Source organism: Neomonachus schauinslandi, chromosome 1 (genome assembly GCF_002201575.2).
Source record: "Neomonachus schauinslandi chromosome 1, ASM220157v2, whole genome shotgun sequence".
In the NCBI taxonomy this organism is placed as follows: Eukaryota; Metazoa; Chordata; class Mammalia; order Carnivora; family Phocidae; genus Neomonachus; species Neomonachus schauinslandi.
The window spans coordinates 193077286-193096875 of record NC_058403.1 but is presented as its reverse complement, the minus strand read 5'-3'; the positions used below and the strand labels follow the sequence as shown (position 1 = coordinate 193096875).

At 47.5% G+C, this 19590-nt stretch overlaps 1 protein-coding gene across 3 annotated transcripts in view; it reads left to right on the top strand.

Moving 5' to 3' along the window:
• The window catches only part of CACNA1D (calcium voltage-gated channel subunit alpha1 D), a 297870-nt gene that overhangs the window by 206126 nt on the left and 72154 nt on the right, over window positions 1-19590 (top strand). For 2 of the 3 annotated variants that reach the window (XM_044916847.1, XM_044916841.1), the window contains exons 10-19: window positions 3219-3306; window positions 4627-4653; window positions 8031-8191; window positions 9222-9447; window positions 9576-9783; window positions 12541-12661; window positions 15621-15735; window positions 16117-16186; window positions 17052-17118; window positions 17852-17999. In XM_044916847.1, coding sequence (XP_044772782.1) covers window positions 3219-3306; window positions 4627-4653; window positions 8031-8191; window positions 9222-9447; window positions 9576-9783; window positions 12541-12661; window positions 15621-15735; window positions 16117-16186; window positions 17052-17118; window positions 17852-17999 — 1231 coding nt within the window. Of the gene's footprint in view, window positions 1-3218; window positions 3307-3583; window positions 3644-4626; window positions 4654-8030; window positions 8192-9221; window positions 9448-9575; window positions 9784-12540; window positions 12662-15620; window positions 15736-16116; window positions 16187-17051; window positions 17119-17851; window positions 18000-19590 lie in introns of all 3 variants that reach the window. The other variant, XM_021694968.1, reaches the window with a different exon arrangement.

The window sequence follows — 19590 nt, the reverse complement described above, 5'->3', positions numbered from 1 at the left end:
GCCTGGGTCCTCTGCTCAGGTGAAGGGACTGGATCATGGTCCATTTCCGGGACCAAATGAGGTCACCCAATTCTAGCACAGTCACTGTGCTCTTCCTCTGCCTCCCCCTCACTCAGCTCTGGTTGATGTCATTCCGGAATAGGTTGTTTGTTATGGGTGCGTGGCTCTCTCGGTGTCTAACCATTAAGACAGAAAAGTTACTATCTCTACTGCAGGCAAAGTCAGACAGAAATGACTCGTCCGAGATAAAAAGATACAAACCATGGTTTGTTCGCAGACGAATCCATCCCCCTGCCTACTTCACAGCCAAAGCTGACTCAGGCGTGTGGAAGACTGTTCACACTAGGTGTCTCTCTGCAAGAATGGTCAGAGCAAAGGGACCCTGGGTTTGGGCCAGCATGGAGTGTCCCTTTGCTTCCAGGGAGCTCCAGGAGAGCTTTCTTGAGGTGACAACTACCATGTCTGAGCCTCACCGATTGCCTGACACTGTGGACCCACATAGGATGACCCAGGACTGTGGGGAAAACCCACCATGTATTTTATCTCACTCAGTTCTGCCAATAGCCCCAGATGAGAAAATGGAGCATTGGAGAAGTTCAGCCACAGAGGTGGGGTTAAACTGGGATCTGGCTGATCCGAGTGTCCACTTTTAGCTACCGAAGGATGGAGTCTGCCTGGGGGGGCAGGGAAACTTCTCTCCATCAGTGCAGCCTTGACACCATGCCACACCGTTAACCTCTCTTAGTTTCTGTCTGGGGAGTTCGCCTTTGTTTCTTATCTTTCTCCCCACTTGGTTCTCATGTTCAGGGACTAACTAGTACATTTCATTCACTAATAGCTGGCACGGAGCTAGAAATGCAAAATGCCCCCCACCCCGTAGGCAGCATGTGATTTATCTGCTTTGATCGGATGGTTGGAAAAAAAGAAGCTTTAGGAATGACATACAGCAACTGCACTGCTCTTGTCCCGGGACAGGGCCCCAGAGGGTAAAAAGCCACAGTGACTTAGCCTGTTCAGAAGAAGTTTGCTCTTTTGGAAAGAATAATTACAGATCTAGGATGATTAGTAGTAGAACCGTGAAACGTTAAACGGTGAGAGGCAGAAGTGGCCCTCGAGAGTGTGGAGGGAGCACCACCACTCTCCTCATGGGACATTGCAGCCTGCAGAGAGGTGAGATTGTGCCCAGCTCAGTCAAACGTTAACCGGGGCCCCCCACTGACCCCCACTCCTGCCCCGGGTCACATGCTCTCAACTGCTGGCCCCTTAGTGGCGACAGTAACTACCAAGAAGAGCGTTCCACAGAGATGACTCACGGTCATATTTGTAGGAGTCTCCCACTGTGATTTTCTTTGTCACTTAAGACAAGGGTGACCTATGGGAGGAGCCCATAGCAGTGAACTTCATTGAATTTTACAACGTTTTTGTCTTTTCAAGTCAGAGCATAAATCAGTCCTGGAGACGAGAACTGCGTGAGCAGCTTTGTGCCTGTGTGTGTGTGTGTGTGTGTGTGTGTGTGTGTGTGTGTGTGTCTTTACGGAGTTTTTGTTAAAGGTTTTTCTGTGGTTTGATTGTGTAGGATTTTTGGTTTATTTTTGACAGGTTTTTACGTGGAATTGTAAAAAAAGTGAATCAAAGTTAGTAGTTGGTTTCTTTTGACTTAATTGAGGAGGAAAGATTATTCTAAGAGAATATCAGTAGTGTGACGTAGGTCTGTCGTTTTGCTCGTTTTGTCTTTGCTGCCTTTGTCTAAATGCTCCCGGACACGGCTGTGAATCTCCCACCCGGGCAGGCTCAGTTCCTTGGGTGCCCCCAGAGGGAAAAGGACTCTCTTTGGTGCCCTCAGAAGAGATGTTTCTCAGCTCTCTGGGCCTCTCAGGTCAGGCCCACCTTCATCCTTGTCATTCACCGTGTCCCTCGCCTACACAGAGCTCACTGACCCAGCTCCCCTGGCCTCCGTGCCCGGGCTGGCCTCAGAATCTCCATCACAGCACTAAGAACCACTACCAGCTTTTGCAGATCCAAGCGGAGGCATCCTTGCTAAGAGGAGCCCACAGGGGGGAAGGCCTTCCTGTTGATACCACAAGGTCTATAAAGGTGGTCGCTACAGGTCAAAAAGATGCATCAGGGCAAAAAATGCACGTGGTTGGGCGATTCTCCCACATTTCCATCTTCAGGACCCCCTCTCCGAACCCTAGAGCAGAATTTGTTATTCCTTACTGTGTGTTTCTAGAACTCCTTGCATGAGTTCTAGAAAAGAGGTGGCTCTTTTTGTAGTTCATGGAAATCCATGGGTTTTCCAGGGCAGGTGCAATTCTTTGTGCCCTCCATCTCCTTCATGGCCCGGCTCCAACACATTTTTAGGATGCTTATAAGGTTGAATCAGGAGGATGAGAAATAATGCCCACATGCCAGATGGTGGGTCCCTGGGCCTCCCATCACAGCTGGTGCATTTCTACATTCCCTCTACTTCCTCTGCTCAGGATCCAGCTGTAGAGGAATGAGACATGCCCAGAGACCCCGGTGACACCGAGACCACAGTCCGTTTTGCCCTCTGGTCACTGCTTGGGAGAAAACCTTCTACCTGTAAGACTGTACTTCCTTTGTGCTCTAGTTCTGGTTGCTTTGGAAAGAGCCTTCCTCATGTTGGCTTCACAAGCTCAGTGGAACTTAGCAGATAAATTAGCTACTAATGAGTAGAGTTCTTAAATTTTTAAAAAGATTTTGTGCTTGATACCTTCATGTCCTCCTGCATCCAATACCTCTTCTCCTTCAGTATATTTACAATAAGAATTCATGTATGAAATACTGGTCTAGTCACAGATTTTCTAGAGAACACCAGTTGGGGCCAGCAAAGATGCCACTGTAGCTTGAGTTGTTTTGGTGGACTCTCAGTGCACTCCTGGAAGGTAAGAGAATAAGCTCGTGCCAGGCACAGCAGCTGGGTTCAGTTCGGCCCCTAGGCTTCTTGAGAAGTGTCTGAATGGACAGAGCTTCCTCCTGTTCAGGAGGGGAGTAGTTCTCTGTGGGCTTTCTCGGCAGATCGGCAGATCACGGAAGCAGGGACTCCCTTGCCATAGAGGTGCCTGGCCTCTCACCCTTCCTCGCCCTCCTCCTGGGCTCCCAGAGGGCCTGCCTGGAGGCGGCGATCTGCAACCGGCCCACTCCTGGGCATGCGGCGCCTCCAGCATGCCGGCTAAAGCCTTGTCTTCTCCCCGCAGCCAGCATGCCCACCAGCGAGACCGAGTCGGTGAACACAGAGAACGTGAGTGGCGGAGGCGAGAACCAAGGTGGCTGTGGGAGTCTCTGGTGAGTGTGGAGGCCGCTTGCCCTCCTGCCTCCTCCTGTCTTCTTAGGGGAGCACCTGTGGGGCAGGCACCCCAGGCCATAGCCTCAGATGCACGAGGGGTGGGTGGGCTCACCCTGGACCCCTTGGTCCCCCTCCCCATCCATCCCATCCCAGGCCCCCAGACCCCCAGACCCCCGGCGTTTCACATGCCTCTTGCCCTAGAGCAGCCCATCCTGCCGAGGTGGAGCCTGCCGCGAGGCGTGCCGGGTAACCCGACAATTCCACTGTGTCCACTAGGTGCTGGTGGAAAAGAAGAGGCACGGCCAAGGCTGGGCCCTCTGGGTGTCGGCGGTGGGGGTAACAGGCCTGATTCTCTTCCCGGTCTGGTGTTGGCATCAGTGCTTTGACGAGGAGCTTGTATGGCAGAGTGGCTGACAGAATGTGCTGCATATTTCAGTTTTCCTTCCCTGGCGGGTTCCCCCAATCTCCTGCGTGGCGGCTGGACCCTGAGACCTCACTGCACTTGTTTGGGGAGCCCTGCACCACCCTCTCCTAACGGTGGAGGGCGCCACCACATTCACCCCTGTTGGCTTCTGTCTCGATGACCTGGTCCCCAGCGGGGACCAGCAATGTGCAATGTGCAGAGTACTGCCTGCTTTGGGGAGCCCATGCAATTTTGGTTCATTTGCTTCCTGCTGATATCCCTTAGGTCTTACCTCTGTAAAGTAGAGGCGGTGTTTTTAAGAGAATTTGATCTTCTTGGCAGTGATTCATAAAAATGATGTGTTCTGGGCAGAACGCTCAGCAGTTTAAGAAGTGAATTTGCCTCTCTTGTCTTGCTCTGCCCTCCCTACAGCATTGTGAAGTAGGCAGGGGGATGGATTCGTCTTCCTCATTTTACAGATGAGAACACTGAGGCTCAACAAGGTGTGCTGCTTGCCTGAAGCCATGCAGTTAGTAAAGAGCAGAGCTAGGACTCCTAGTCCAGTGCTCTTTTTGCTGTAGCAGCAGCACATGCTACTGCTGAGTGGCTGAGAGGCGAGCAGGGGAGGCCCCCCTGACTTCAGTCTGGGGAAGTGGGGTCTGGGGAGAAGAACCCCGGGCATCATGGCCTCTGACAGGGCTGTGCAGGGCCGCTGGCTAAGAGTCTTCTCGTGCCTGGGCCCTGGAGGGTGTCTTGTCTCCTGCTCTGCTCTCACCCCTGATGGCTCACTGGGGGAGCTGGGGATGCTGAGCCCAGGCTTCTGTGCATGGCTTTTCTGATCTCCCAGCTGAAGTGATGGGGAGCGTATGCTCAAGCCTTCCTAACAGAAATCCTTTTCTTTTTGTCTTTCTTTCAGCCAAGCCATCTCAAAATCCAAGCTCAGGTCAGTATCATCTATTTTTTCTTAAGCCTGTGTGTTGGTGTTTTACTTTCTAACTTCTCTATTATACATGGAGATGCTCTAGACTTGATTTTTACTCGATGGGCGAGGACATTCATATCGAAGATCAGTCTGTCCAGTCAATATTCAATACCTGCCTTGGAGAGAAGCATAGTAGGTGCTGAAGATCTTGCCCCAAAACAAAGCAATGAGCTGCAACAATGAACAATTTCTTGTCACTAATCCACCCTTTATATTGCCCCCACCCCGAGTCATTTCTCAAAGAGACACATTTCTTCTCACTTTTCTGCTTAAAAGTCTTCTATGGAGGGGAAAGTCCGAGAGGTCCGAGTTCGAGAGGTCTTCTGAGGTGCTAGTGATGTTCTTTCTGTTCCTTGCTCTAGATGCAGGTTACATGTTTAGTTGCTAAAAGCTCATTGAACCATATACCTATGATTTGTGTACTTTTCCATGTAAATGTTATTTTTCAATTAAAAATGACATTTTACCACCATATATAAAAATTAACTTAAAATGGACTTAGGAATAAATGTAAAACCTAAAATTGTAAACATTCTAGAAGAAAACATACAAAGTCTTTGTGACCTTGGGTTGGCCAAAGGTTTCTTCTTGGATATAACACCCGAAATACTGGCCATCTGAGTAGATAAGCTTCAGACCAGAAGAAAAAATACTTGCAAAACATTTGATATAAAAGACTAGTATCCACTATATAAAAAGAATACTATGTAATAATGATGTGAGTAATAAGAAAACAACAAAAAAATGGCCAATAGATTTCAACAGGCATGTCACCAAAAAAGCTACGGATGGCAAAGAAGCACATAGAATGACCATTGGTCACTAAGAAAATGCAAATTGGAATCACAATGAGACACCACTGCACACCTTTTAGAACATTTTTTATACCTGTGGATCAAATTTTAAAATCTGACAATACCAAGTTCTGATAAGGATGCAGATCAGTGGGAATTCCCATGTGTTCCTGCATGGTGCGTGGCATGGCCATTTTAAAAACAAATTGGTGGTTTCTTGGAAAGTTAAACATATATTTACCCTATGATCCAGCAATTCCCCTTCTGAGGTATTCATATAAAATGACAGTATATGCCTGCATGAGCAATTTTTATATAGGAGTTTATAGCAGCTTTGTATACAATTGCTGAAAACTGTAAGTAAATCCAATGTCCATAAGATGGTGAATTGGTAGACAAGTTGTAGTTCATGCATATGTTGGAATAATGCTCAGCAATAAGGAAAAAACTGCTGGTAGATACAACACAAATGAGTCTGGAAAGTATTTTTGCTAAGTGAAAGAAGCCAGTCTCAGAAAGCTCTATATTGTATGATTCTCTTTATAGGACATCCTGGATAAAACAAAACGATAGGGACAAAAAGCAGATCAGTAGCTGTCAGGGGCTGAGGTGAGGAGGGTGGGTTACCTATTACAAAGAGCTAGGAGGGAAGTTCTTTGAGTGATGGAAATATTCTACCTCTTGATTGTGGTGGTGGTTACAAACCCTATACCTAAATATTAATAATTATCGTATGTCGATTGTATCTCAATAAACCTGACTTTAAAAACAATTGGAAGCCCTTCCCTGACTCCCTATTGCCAGAGGGCATATACCTTCCTTCATCATTTGGCCCCCGGCTCACATTCTGGCCTGATCTTTTGGCACCCCTCCCACACTCCCCACTCTGGCTCTACTGGACTGCTGTCCGTTTTCACCAGGCTCTATTTCTTCCCACCTCAGTCCCCTTGGCCATGCAGTCCCTTCTGGGTGGAGTGCCATCCTGTCTGCCCCTGGTGAACTCTTACTCTCTTAACCAGAGCCAGCCCAAATCTCAGCTTTTCAGGGAGACCTTTCCTGACTCTTGCAAAGAGCATTTGCTGCTCCTGTCTTTTTGTTCCTGTACCCAGGATGCTGAGTACATCACTGAGTGGGGATGGATAATTATTTGCCCCAACCTTGCATGCTTTTCAAGATCAGAGGCTATAGGACGGTGCGTCTTCTTCACCTGTGTAGACCCAGTGTCTGGAGCCCCAAGTGAGGGGCAGGATGGGAAGTGCTGCAGGCCTTCAGGAGATGGGACAGTGAGGCTTCCAAGATTTGGGAGACACTTGAGACTTGTTACTGCAGCATAAATAGACCCAACACTGGTCCTTTTTCAGACCACCTTGCTTGTGTGTACTGAATTATGCATCGCAGGAGAAACCCAGCCTCAGGGGCAGGCTTCAGTGTCCTCAGTGGGGTTTTTCTATGCTGGTCATCATGTTTCCAGCCACTATTACCACTGGAAACCACATAGCAAGAGCAAGAACAAAGCGCACTTTTCTAGTTGCAGGTCTCGTTGAAGAGTGGGCACAGTTCTTTCTTTGCCTGGTCCCTGGGTTATGGTGTGTTCAGCATAGCAAAGCAGCTGGGTCAGCCAGAGCTGCAGCCAGGACGCAGCCCGGGGATTCCTCTGACTCAGGTCCCTGGAGGAAGTGTCCACCGTTCCCATCCATGAGCACAGCCTGCACAGGGCTGGCATCACTACTCGGCTGGCCTTTTCCCGGGACCCACTTCACCAGTCCGTCCTGTGGCAGGGAACTTTTCCCACAGGGAGAACAGGCTAAGGGAGGGAATACTTAACCTAATTACAAGCCGGAACTAAAAGTCAGTAGAGGACATGCTACTTGTCTGTCTGGCTCAGCTCATTTTATTTGTATGAAAACACAATTCAATATTGGCTCTTCTCCTGAAGGTATATTTTGAGCCTCACTAGTTAGAAAGGGCACCGGATGACTCAGTATGAAGACTCATGTCCTACTCGGCTTTGACAAGTCTGCCAGGCTCCAGAGAAACCTCCCAGATTTAAGAAAGGACCAAAAGTTTCTGTAAAAGGAAATCTGGGTTTGGAGCACTTTGCTGCCTGATAAATTCTGTATGATGATTAAGATGCCGCAAGAGATGTGTATGAGAAGCCAAACGGCTCTCTACACTCGCAGTGTGAACAGATCCATGTGCCATATGGTGGGAATGTAAATTGCATATATGTGTACAGGCTCAATTTTTGCATCTGCAGACGAATCTATGAATATCTAGATTTTTCTAGCTGGCTTGAGGACTGTGCATGGCAGATTATGGAGTCGTCTAAAGCCATAGGAAGGAAACTGCACGAGCAGGTCAAGATTACACATTTAAAGTATTTAAAGACCAGTGTCATTCCTATGCCATGTGTTCTCATCTTTCCTTCCTGCACCCCCTGATCTGGATCTCCAGAACTAAAGACAAATTCTGTCCTCATGACGTCTATCGGGCATTCAGAGGCCGCTTCTACTGTTCACAGAGTCACGTTTGCTTCTCTTGCAGCCGACGCTGGCGTCGCTGGAACCGCTTCAATCGCAGAAGATGTCGGGCTGCTGTGAAGTCTGTCACGTTTTACTGGCTGGTTATTGTCCTGGTGTTTCTCAACACCTTAACCATTTCCTCTGAGCACTACAACCAGCCTGACTGGCTGACGCAGATTCAAGGTGCGAGCAGAGACTGTGTTCTTTTCGTTCTGATCCTGAATTAGGGCTTCCTGAGGCTGTCCAGCTGCAGTTTAGTCTTAGCTGATCCATGTGTAGTGACAGGACATTTCCAGGGGTGCTAGAAGCCAGAGGAACCATCCAAACCCAGGCTGCACCTGGAGTGGTGGGGGCGCAGCCCACATGGTGTGCTGGGGCCAGCTGATGCCGTATTTCGTCTCTGGCATATTTTGTCTCTTTAACCGGTTTGATTGCTTTGTGGTGTGCGGTGGAATTACCGAGACCATCTTGGTGGAGCTGGAGATCATGTCTCCCCTGGGGATCTCTGTGTTCTCCGTCTTAACCCTATGACAGCCTAGGGCCAAGGAATCTTGTAGTTGGAAGGGACCTCATCCCCCTTCTCCCCACCCCCACTGGAAGCTTTATTTTCCCATATGGTATTCTTGGCAAGTGGTTGTTTCTCCCCTACCTGGAAGGCACCAGGAGTGTGGGACAGGAGCTCATCCCCAGAGACAGCCTGTTCTGAGTTGGTCAGTTGTGATCCATGGGGAGGTCCTATTTCTGTCTAGCTCTCCAGCCTGCTGGGTGCTGTTTTCTGTGGTTAGAAGTGACTCTGATAGACAACTGCTGCTTATCTCATGGTGCCCTAATCAAGACCAGACTGGCTTTTCTGTGACTGATTGAAACAAAAAATATAATACGTTGGTGTAAATGCAGGAGCACAGGCTTTTAGGGCTAGAAAGCCTCAGAGATTGTATGGTAAACCTGCTCCTCCCCATTTTATAGTTGGTGAAACTGGGGCACAGAGAACTCAAGGGACTTCTCCAGAGTCCCACATCTAGGTGGTAATAGACGTAGGACTAGAACCCGGCACACAGACCATAAACGTTGGTGCCACATGTCTGTAATGGGGGCCATCACGAAGACCGGGGCAAGGTGTTGGGGCATTTCCAGCAGAGACCGGTGGGAGGGAGGTCTGGGGAGGGAAAACCAGTCTGAGCCACACCCACGATGAGACCCTTTGTCTTTCCAGATATCGCTAACAAAGTCCTCCTGGCTCTGTTCACCTGCGAGATGCTGGTAAAAATGTATAGCTTGGGTCTCCAGGCATATTTCGTCTCTCTCTTTAACCGGTTTGATTGCTTCGTGGTGTGCGGTGGAATTACCGAGACCATCTTGGTGGAGCTGGAGATCATGTCTCCCCTGGGGATCTCTGTGTTTCGGTGTGTGCGCCTCTTAAGGATTTTCAAGGTGACCAGGTGAGAGCGCGTGTAACTCACTGCAGGCGTTTTCTGGCTGGGGGGTGGTGAGCAGCTGCATCCTGGCCCCGTGATGTCCGCTGTGTCCCGTGCGCGTTGTGCGCTCACACCCCCATCTTGACTTGTAGGCACTGGACTTCCCTGAGCAACTTAGTGGCCTCCTTGTTAAACTCCATGAAGTCCATCGCTTCGCTGTTGCTTCTGCTTTTTCTCTTCATCATCATCTTTTCCTTGCTTGGGATGCAGCTGTTTGGTGGCAAGTTTAATTTTGACGAAACGCAGACCAAGCGGAGCACCTTTGACAATTTCCCTCAAGCCCTTCTGACAGTCTTCCAGGTGAGCCCATGTGAGGAGGCCGTGTGAGACGCCATCCTGTCCCTTCACAGCTCGGGAAGACAGGATGATTCTGCTGGGATTAGTGACCTCTGCCCCAGTAATGCTCTGACAAATCCTGCGCCACTGAAGTCGATTGTTGCGCACCTGACTCCAGCTATCTAGGGGGCGTGATTTCATGTTTTCGTAAGACCACTGGATATGGGACAGAATAATAAACCAAAAACATCTGTTTGATTTTGTGAGGTTTCCAAGGTTCCTGGGAGATAGGCTCTATAATCCTCTTCCTGTTCTTTGTGAATTTTTGATTGCAGGCAAGTTTTGTGATCCTGGATCTAACGGGTTTGTGCAAGGAGGTGAATTCTAAAGCCCTCATGCTCCGGTGTGTAGTCAGAGGAATCAGGGTGCTAGAAGAGTTGTGACAGCCTTCTGCCCCCTTGCTTCTCCCTCCTGTGATGTAACAGGGACCGGCAGGCCCCGAGCATGGAGCCTGTGTGCAGGCGACGAGGCTGAGATGCAGGGATGGTGGCAGGTGGCTCGGCAGGTGGCTCTGCACTCAGAGCAGCGACCTCCACACCCCGCCTGGCTTTAAGCGGAGGTGTTCTCAACCCCCTCTTCCTACGTTGTGAGCCGAAACCCTTCCTTAAACAGACAGTGGCAGATAAATTTTACGAGACCAGTGCTCTAACCCCTAAGCTACGGAGCCGGCAGATAAATTTTAAAGACCCATCTGCCCTTGTCGCTTTTCACATGTGCCATCAGCGAGCTCCGGAGCCCGGCCTGGGAGGCAGGAAGGCCTGGTGGGAGGGACCGCAGACATCGAGGTCCCCTGCCGGCCCTTTCAGTGCTCGGCTCTGTGACCTTGGAAAGTCACTATCCTTTGTGGAAAAAAAAAACAAAAATGAAACAAAAAACCAGGAGACTAGAGGGAATGATCTGTAAGATTCGTTTCCACTTGGTCATTTTGAGGAGAATAGAATTACTGTCGCTGCTATGGGGCCATACTTTTTTGAAATATACTTTAATTTTTTTAGATTATACTTAATTTTTAGCCACTGATTAGTTATTCTTTTTTCTGTTTTCTTCCAGAGAAACCCGTATGGTGGTGGTGGTTTTTGGTAGCACCTGTGTGTGGCACAAAATTCAGATGTTTACAAAAGGATATAAAGTAACAAATGAGTCTCCTTCCCACCCAGCCACCAATTTCTCCTTTGGGGAACAATCACCATTGAATAGTTTCTGTGTATTCTTTGAGATGTATTTGCCCTTAGATGTAAATCAGTGAACCTACCAACCAACCTACCTCCCAATGAATGTCCTATGATGTAGATGGTAGCTCATTTTATGTGCCGTTTTCCAGCTTCTCACCATTTCAAGTGTCCTTAAGAATCTATCTTATTGGTCCATAAGAGTTTGCCTCCTACTTTTCGATTCTGCAAAAATTCTGTGTGTGGATGTCCCCTAATTCATGTAACCAGTCCCTAGCCGATGAATATTTCATTGTGGCCGGCCTCGGCTCAATGGGTGACCTTGAACACACACCATGGACACGTGTGTGAGTGTAGATTGTAGGGTAAATTCCCCAGAGGTGGAATTGCTGTTTCGAACAGTGTGTGTCCATTTCTAACACTTATACTCTTGCCCGGCACGCTCCTCAAAGTAGTGGCAGTCCATCCTCCAGGGATGGGGTGTGGACGCTGTCCGACACCTCACTGCTTTTTACCACAGTGGGTGTTCAAACTGTTTGATGGTTGTCTGACAGGTGAAAATGGTATCTTGTAGTTTTAATGCCTATTTCTCTTATCAGGAGTGAACCTGAATGTTCTCGTGTGACTAAGAGCCACTAAGTTCCTTTCCTGGGAACTGCTTTATCTTTTGAAATCATTCACCCATACTTCTGTTGGGTTGTGAGCCATGACAGTTTTATTTTTTAAAGTGTCTGGGGCAGATAGACAATACAGAAGCACATGCACTCTCTCTCTCTTTCTCTCTCTGGAAGATGGTATGGTTTATTTTTATTTATTTATTATTATTATTTTTTAGATAGTATGTTTTTAAAATGCTATTTAGGTTCATCTGATCTTACCTCATGATAGATTGAGTTATCAGATATCATCAGTAGAGAAGATTCCATGTGAAATTTCGGTAGTTATTAGTATCTACTCATTGGATAGTTTGTAAATTTACATGAGATATTTGGAATTCCCAGCCTCTACAGATTCATGGGTCTAATTCTCCATTTCTAGTATAGATTAACCGTGTAGAATAGTAGGCAGCCATTGAAAGGATTGAAGGCACTTACTGACACAGGGAGTCTCCAGTATATTGTTGAGTGGAAAAAAAAAAAGCAAATGCAGAAAAATCATATAGTATGACATCCTTTATGTCCAATAAGTCTGAGAAGACACCAATTACCTCTTTCCTCTGGGCGGGTATCTGTGTGCTTATGTGCACAGAGGTTCTGGAGAGAGATGCACCAACAGCATCCTCTCCGGGGGGTGGTGGTGCAGAACTGGGGTGTCATCAAAGATTAGGTAGGTCTTATATGTAGTGCTGCTTTAGTTCCATGTGAAGAATTAACTCCTGTGTTTGTGTAATTGAAAACAGTGTTTTGAAAACTCTACTGGGTAACCGATGGATTTGTTGAGCACAGCAAAAGGCAGCTCAAACCAGATTTGGGCGGCCCCCGGTGGGTTCTGGAGGGCCGTCGGGAGCTGCGGTCCAGCTGCGTGTGGACTGACCGCGGTTTTGGCCTCTTAGATCCTGACAGGAGAAGACTGGAACGCCGTGATGTATGATGGCATTATGGCCTATGGCGGCCCGTCCTCCTCAGGGATGATCGTCTGCATCTACTTCATCATCCTCTTCATTTGTGGTAACTGTATCCTTCAAGCTGACCAGGGGCTTTGTCATCATCATCTCGCTTTGTTTCTCCCTGTCTGAACTTCCCTTCGGTGGTAGTGGTGGTGGCGGCCGCTGGGGTGGGGAGATGAATGCCCTTACCTTGTTAGCCCAATATCTGCTCCCCTTCACTGTCACTGGGATGGCATGGTGGGGTCAGAGTTCCAGTAGCCTTTGAGGAATGAGCAAACTGGGGAAGGGAGCATGGGACAATGCGTGGGCTGTTCTCGTTGTCACCCAGCTTGGCGTCACAGCTCCTGTACCGGTCCCAAGGGAAGGCTTAGGGCAGAGCCGAGTGGTCTTCCGTGCCGTCATGCTTGGGAGGTTAGGGTTCATCTGTGTCTCTTGAGACCCTTCCTAACCAGTGGGGACCCATTGTCAATGACTTGACATAAGCTCCCCGGACCAGATTTGGCTTTGCTGATCTGTACATCTCTGGGGATCAAGTATCCATTGACTAACTGCTGTGTTAGGCTCTGAGCTCTTTTCTGACTCCTTTTATTCCTTTTCCCTGGCAAGAGGCCCTCCCTAATTCTAGACTTCTGGAACTTTAGATCTCTCTTTCCCTCAATCAGACCCTTTATGACCCTGTAACTTTTGGTTGTGTCTTCTCTCTCTCTCTCTCTCTGACCTCCCTGACTGGCACAGACCTGGCGTATGGAACCCTCCATGAGGGTTTGGCGAAAGAGCAGTTGTACAAATATGTGAATACCACCTCTTGGTCTTCACTTTTTTATTTTGAAGAATCCTACCTGGATTCTTCTAAGAAGCCTCAGATTCCTTCAGCTGTCTTCCCCTTGTTCTTTAGTGAGTTGTCCTCTGTGCAGAAGCCCCAGCACAAACTTCTAAGGACAATACACAGAAACCCCACTAGTCCCTCAGGCAGCTCCAACACCCCTCCTACCCTGAGGTGAACTCTCCTACCCAATTCATCCTTATAGCTTCTACTGCATGGGGGGCCAGGTCCTACTGGATTTGGAATGGGTGCTTCTCCATCCCCCCAGCTCAACAAGAAGCTTCTTGAGTCAGGAATCCCTTCTTTGTATTCACATCTCTCATGGCTTATAGTGGAGGGTCTTGCACATAGTTGGCCCTTGGTAAATGCTTGTTAAAGGAATGATCACTGTTTTCTTATTGTGCTCTCCTCCATGAACCCTTCAGGCCAGAACCCTTCTGGCTTTAGGTATGTGGAGAAGTATTCCCCGGCCACACTCATTCTGGTTACATGTTGTGTGTTTTGTTTTGTTTTTTGTAATACATGTATCACTATCTGAAATGCTTAAGTAGTTTATGTTCTGTCTCCCCCTACATGAGAGTAGGGGCTCTGGTCCATCATGTCCCTAGCACCCAGCACAATCCCCAGCATGTTGGAGGTGTCTGGATCTTTTTGAGTGAATTCCAGAGCACACCACTATTTAGGAGGGTCTGGGTAATGCCTCTAAATATAGATGATGGGTGTTTGCTCTTGGAAACTGTCTATTACAAACTTGCAAGATTTTTCTATGGTTTATTACTCTGGATGTGCTTTCCACTACTCAAAAGAGTTTGGTATCATTGCAAGACGAAGGATATATTATTTCTTCATTGAGATCACTGGTAGGAATTCTCAATACAGTTAGTCCTGCACCAATCCCTACCTGAGCCATCATTATCCCACACATATCAGAGGAGGGCTTGCATTACCAAGCCATCACCCAGCCCAAGACAGATCGCTTCCTTGGGCTCATTACAGCTCTGCTTAACACATAGTCTAACATACCAAAGGCTTTTTGGAAGTTTTAATGCAACTCATTCATGTTTCTATCATTAAAGACTTGAATAGATTAGTCAAGGATGATATCCCCTGGAAGCTATTTCATCATCAGTCTCTTTGTTAGGTTACGTTTGTGTTACCCAGCTGAGATGTCAGATTGCACAGGGCCTGGGGGACAGTGGTACACCTCTCCCATCTCGGGGCTCTTGGGCTCCCACAGTCTTGCATGCAGATGACCAGGCATCAGCCAAGGACAAGCATGTTCAGAGAAGGAGCCATCTTGACTTACTTCCCTCTGATCCCTGTGCTTCTCAAAAAATGTATTTAACTGCTGGTGGATAAGAAACAGGCATCTTCCAAGAGATTTGGGAATCTTGTTCAGAATTATTTTTTCTTCTATCCAAGGAAACCACACATACAACATTCTAGTAAGAGCCAAAAACCTGATAGCTTGTTCAGTCACCTCACTTTTTAGGATTTGAAAAAATAATATTCAACCACATAGTCAAAGATATAGCTATAGTGGGGCTATTCAAAAGAACAGTTGGGCACCATCTGGCAATATATCAGTGTTTATGCGGTGAATGAATGAGTATCTGCAGACTCTGAAGACCATTTCAGATGGGAAAGACTCAGACTGCATTGTGCAATCATCATCTTGAATAATGTGTAGCCTTTAAAAGGGTCTATTTGGGAAAGCATGCCCTGTATATATATATATATGTGATGGGTACGTGTGTGTTTTAAAAGAAAGAAAAAATGCACAAAGCAAAATGCAAAATGCATAACAACACCATGTTCATATAATAGATTGTTTCATGCAGTGTGTATGATAGCAGTAGATACCTCGGTGTATGGAGACACACGTGTTTGTGCAAGCACATACGTATGCACACCTATTAAAGGAAATGTTGAAGTTTATAGGTTTTCATGGCTTTTAGTGGATCTTAATTTTGCTTCTTTCCAGACTGTCTTCTACAGGTTTCTAGGGTTTTTTGTTTTTGTTGGTTTGGTTTTGTTTTTTAAGCAGGCTCTAGCCTTCTGGTCTTCCTAAGTGAATACAGCACTTAGGGGACAGTCGCCTGTTACCAGCCTTCCGGAGCACAGAGGGGTGTGACATTGCCATTGTCGACCACAAGTAGTTGCATTTAGAAATTGTGTTGTTCCCTTAAAATGTTCAAACTAGATATCCTACTGAATGTCTTCTTGGCCATCGCTGTAGACAATCTGGCTGATGCTGAAAGTTTGAATACTGCCCAGAAAGAGGAAGCTGAAGAGAAGGAGAGGAAAAAGATTGCCAGGTAACCCTGTTTTCACCCGAGGATGGAATCTTGGGCAGAACCCAGGCCCTCGGCTCTCCTTCCCTCAGAGCTGAGAGTAGGAGTCACATGGTCCCATGCTTAAAGAATCCCTGTGGTTAATTTTGGTGTCATAAAATAAATTATGTGTTTGATGCTGATGAGCTCTCACATGAGAATTCTAATAAGATGATCCGTGTAATGAACCCAGCGCACTGAGGTGAACGGGAAGCTCTGAGTGTGGGTTGTGCTGTGTTCTCGCTTTTAGAGTTGTTTCCAATTAAATTCTGTCCTTCATCAGGCCACTGTGGATTCCGAGTCTGGATTAGCATTTTTGTACATAGCAATATGGTTATTTGGTTTCTCGTGTTCTTTTCTCTGTAGAAAAGAGAGCCTGGAGAATAAAAAGAACAACAAACCAGAAGTCAACCAGATAGCCAACAGTGACAATAAGGTATATGTCCTGAAACACTTCTCCCCTTTCTGTTTCAAAATGAATCTGTTGATATCGTCACAAATGTACCATTTACACCGCGAGAAGTAGCCTGTGTGATATTTTGGTGTGAGAGTGTGGCACACCATTGTAGACACTGGCTTCCCAGGGGGATTCTGGGTGAATTTAGGCAGCTAGCTGGTGATCAATCAATGTTTCACCAAATAACCAGCATGATAAATACTTGGGGGGACCACTTATTTTTTCTTTATTGGAATTGTGTCATCAGACCTGACCTGTTAGTATCTTCTCAGTGGGGGGTTAAAATCGAGGATTGTTAGTAGAAATGTGCCTCCAGAAGGAATCTTGGGATTGGGGATCTGGGTGCTCAGGGCTATACCATCAAACTTCATCCCACTTGTGACAGCTCTGGATTTTTCATTCATTTGTTTGGTTCCCTAAGTCAGTAAATACTTATTGAGTGGTTATCGTGTGGCAGATACTGGAGCTCGGCAATGAAAAAGACCGACGAGGTCCCTGCGTGCATGGAACTCGCATCCTAGCAGGGAGACAGCAATCTGCCGTGCAGTTAGCATACAGTGTATGGGACAGTGTTGGTTAGAGAGGGGCGTGGATGGTGCTGGCTAACCATGGCTGGGTAGAGGTTCTACTCGTTTTCTCCTCATCTGCCCTCAGAGCTATGTCTGAAGCAGAATCATCACTGGGGATACCTGTCCCTATGCATGCATGCACTTTCATGCAATGTGCATTTTGGAGAGAGCTTCTCTCTGTGTGCTGAATGGCAGGGCTGATTCTTCACTTGGGTCCTCTGCAGTGCATTGAAGTCAGGGTCTCCCCTCCTCCCAAGACCTCTCTGTCATCCTAGGTTACAATTGATGACTATCGAGAAGAGGATGAAGACAAGGACCCCTACCCACCTTGTGATGTGCCAGGTATGGTGGCTGAGGCCAGTGACAGGCTCTCAGTTCATGGGTGATGTGGCTTTGCTACCACACAGTGATCAGGGGCTCAGTCTGTGGCCGGCCAGCCCAGCTGGCGTGATGGTGGGTGGTGAGGCTGCCGAGGCCATGGGTCTGGTCCCCTCGTGGAACAGTTAGCCCTGCTCTTTGTTCTTGGTCACCCAGGTAGCTTACGTAACCCAAATTCCAGGTGGTGGGGAGAGAAAGTGTGAGTGGATCCAGGCAAGCCCCTCTTCTTCTGGGAAATCTCTTTAGGAGGCAATGAGCCATTCCTACTGTTATTACTGCTCACCTGACCCTTTCACATTTGCTGGTGCTTTTATTGCTGATGTAGCAGGGACTGTGGGGGTGGGGGATGATCATGTTTGGCTTGAAGTCTCACACACAGTTTTTCAGGCTGAAGCTGAGCAAGGCTACTGGGGAAACAGCTGGGTGCTGGGAGTATGGCAGTGAGAATCCCACCACTGATACCTTCTGCGTGTGTCAGATTTGGAACCGCTGGGAACCTCCTTCCCAGAACTGCACACACTCACAGACAGGCACACTTCTCGGCCCCCCACACTCACTCAGTCCATATTCGGAAGGGTTTTGATTAATGTAAGCTGATAGATGTGAGAGTTTACTCTCCATGTGAAATTGTGAATAATAATTCAAACCAGAATGCGATTGTTATTTCATGCCTATAAAAAAGGTGTCTCATTTAAAGTAGGGGAAGAGGAAGAGGAGGAGGAGGAGGATGAACCTGAGGTTCCTGCTGGCCCCCGTCCTCGCAGAATCTCAGAGTTGAACATGAAGGAGAAAATCGCCCCCATTCCTGAAGGGAGCGCGTTCTTCATTCTGAGCAAGACCAACCCGTAAATACCCAGTTTCTAATTTCATTGCTGTTGTGTCTCCCCTGTCACCCTACAGATTGCTTGAGGGGGTGCTGGAGATGGGATGAAGGAGGGTGGTTCAGGGCCTCTTTCTGTGCCTATGCATTGGAGACCCTGAGTCCCTCTCTTGCTCCAGCTTTGCCTTTGCCCTCTGTCTCTTCCTGGCCGTCCTGTTCTTGGATGGAGGTGCTGTTAGGAGTATGACTGGCCCCTGGGACGAGTGCCAGTCCAGATTCTCCTCCCCTTTAGCCCCTGTACTGGTCAGAGCCATGGCTCGGGCATCCAGGGGTTGTCACTTCTGAAGTGTTTTCCATCCAGAGGACCCTTTCTTCATGAGTGGGTCTTTCTGTTGAGATGCTTTGGGGATGAGAATTTTGTGGCCAAGTTCTGCACAGCATCTTCATCCTGAGATCCAGTTTAGTTAATCACTATTCCCCATTGAGTTTTATGGCAATACAGTGATATTGCTCAATGATATTTTATAGGTGGTACCTCTTCAATTCAGGTCTATGATATCCTACTTAAAATAGCATTTCTCATGTTAAAATGATAAGGTGCTCACCAAGAGCACGGTACTTACAAGTACTGCAAGAGGATGACATTTATTTACTAACTGGTTTCTAGGTTTTAAATCATCTGAGACAGATGGTATACCGGGGCGGGGGGCGGGGGGTGGGGAATGAATGGCTCCTGGAAAGGTTTCTAGAATTATAGAAGCAGTTCTTGGCTGTCAGAGAAGAACTCTATGGAATTCACAATCCCCAGGGAGACACGGGTGGGAAGCAAGGCTGCAGTCCTTAGTAACTTGAGGATTTGATGGTAGTTTTTATAACTCATCACTGTTGAGAGTTTGGGTGTCTCTTTATGTTTTAAAAAAGATTTTATTTACTTATTCGAGAGAGCAAGCATGAGCAGGGGGAGGGGCAAAGGGAGAAGTAGACTCCTCACTGAGCAGGGAGCCTGACTCGGGGCTCGATCCCAGGATCCTGAGATCATGACCTGAGCTGAAGGCAGACGCTTAACTGACTGAGCCACCCAGGAACCCCTGGGTGTCTCTTTAAAAAAAAACTATTTGACTGATACTACTAAAGCCTACAGCTCACTGGATCTACATATATTGAAGGAATGGATTGATTTCCCCCCAAAGCTGTGAACACTCCTGCACCTTGGGACGTGTTCCCAGACTTACCTGCTAACAGCTTGCAAGCCCTCCCAGGGCACATCCCAGCATGAAGCAGCCCCCAAGGGGAGGTTTCTCATAAAGTTGACTCCAGTTTTGAAAGTGAAAAAGGAAAATATTTTCAAGGGAAAACATACATGTATTCTACAGGCTAAAAATAAAATCTTTAAATTCTGAAGTCAAATGTTGAGGTGAAGGGTAGTCTAGCACTAACTAGCCCATGGGACGGCAGAGACAACAGGACTCTGAAGATTCTGTCACGTGGTACGTAAGATCTCTGTGCAATTCGTGCATGATGCAACTTTCCCTCCACTTTCTCACCTCTGCTTGGGGGTCAGCCCCAAAGTTTAAAAACACAGACAAATGTGGCACCTGGGTGGCTCAGTCGGTTAA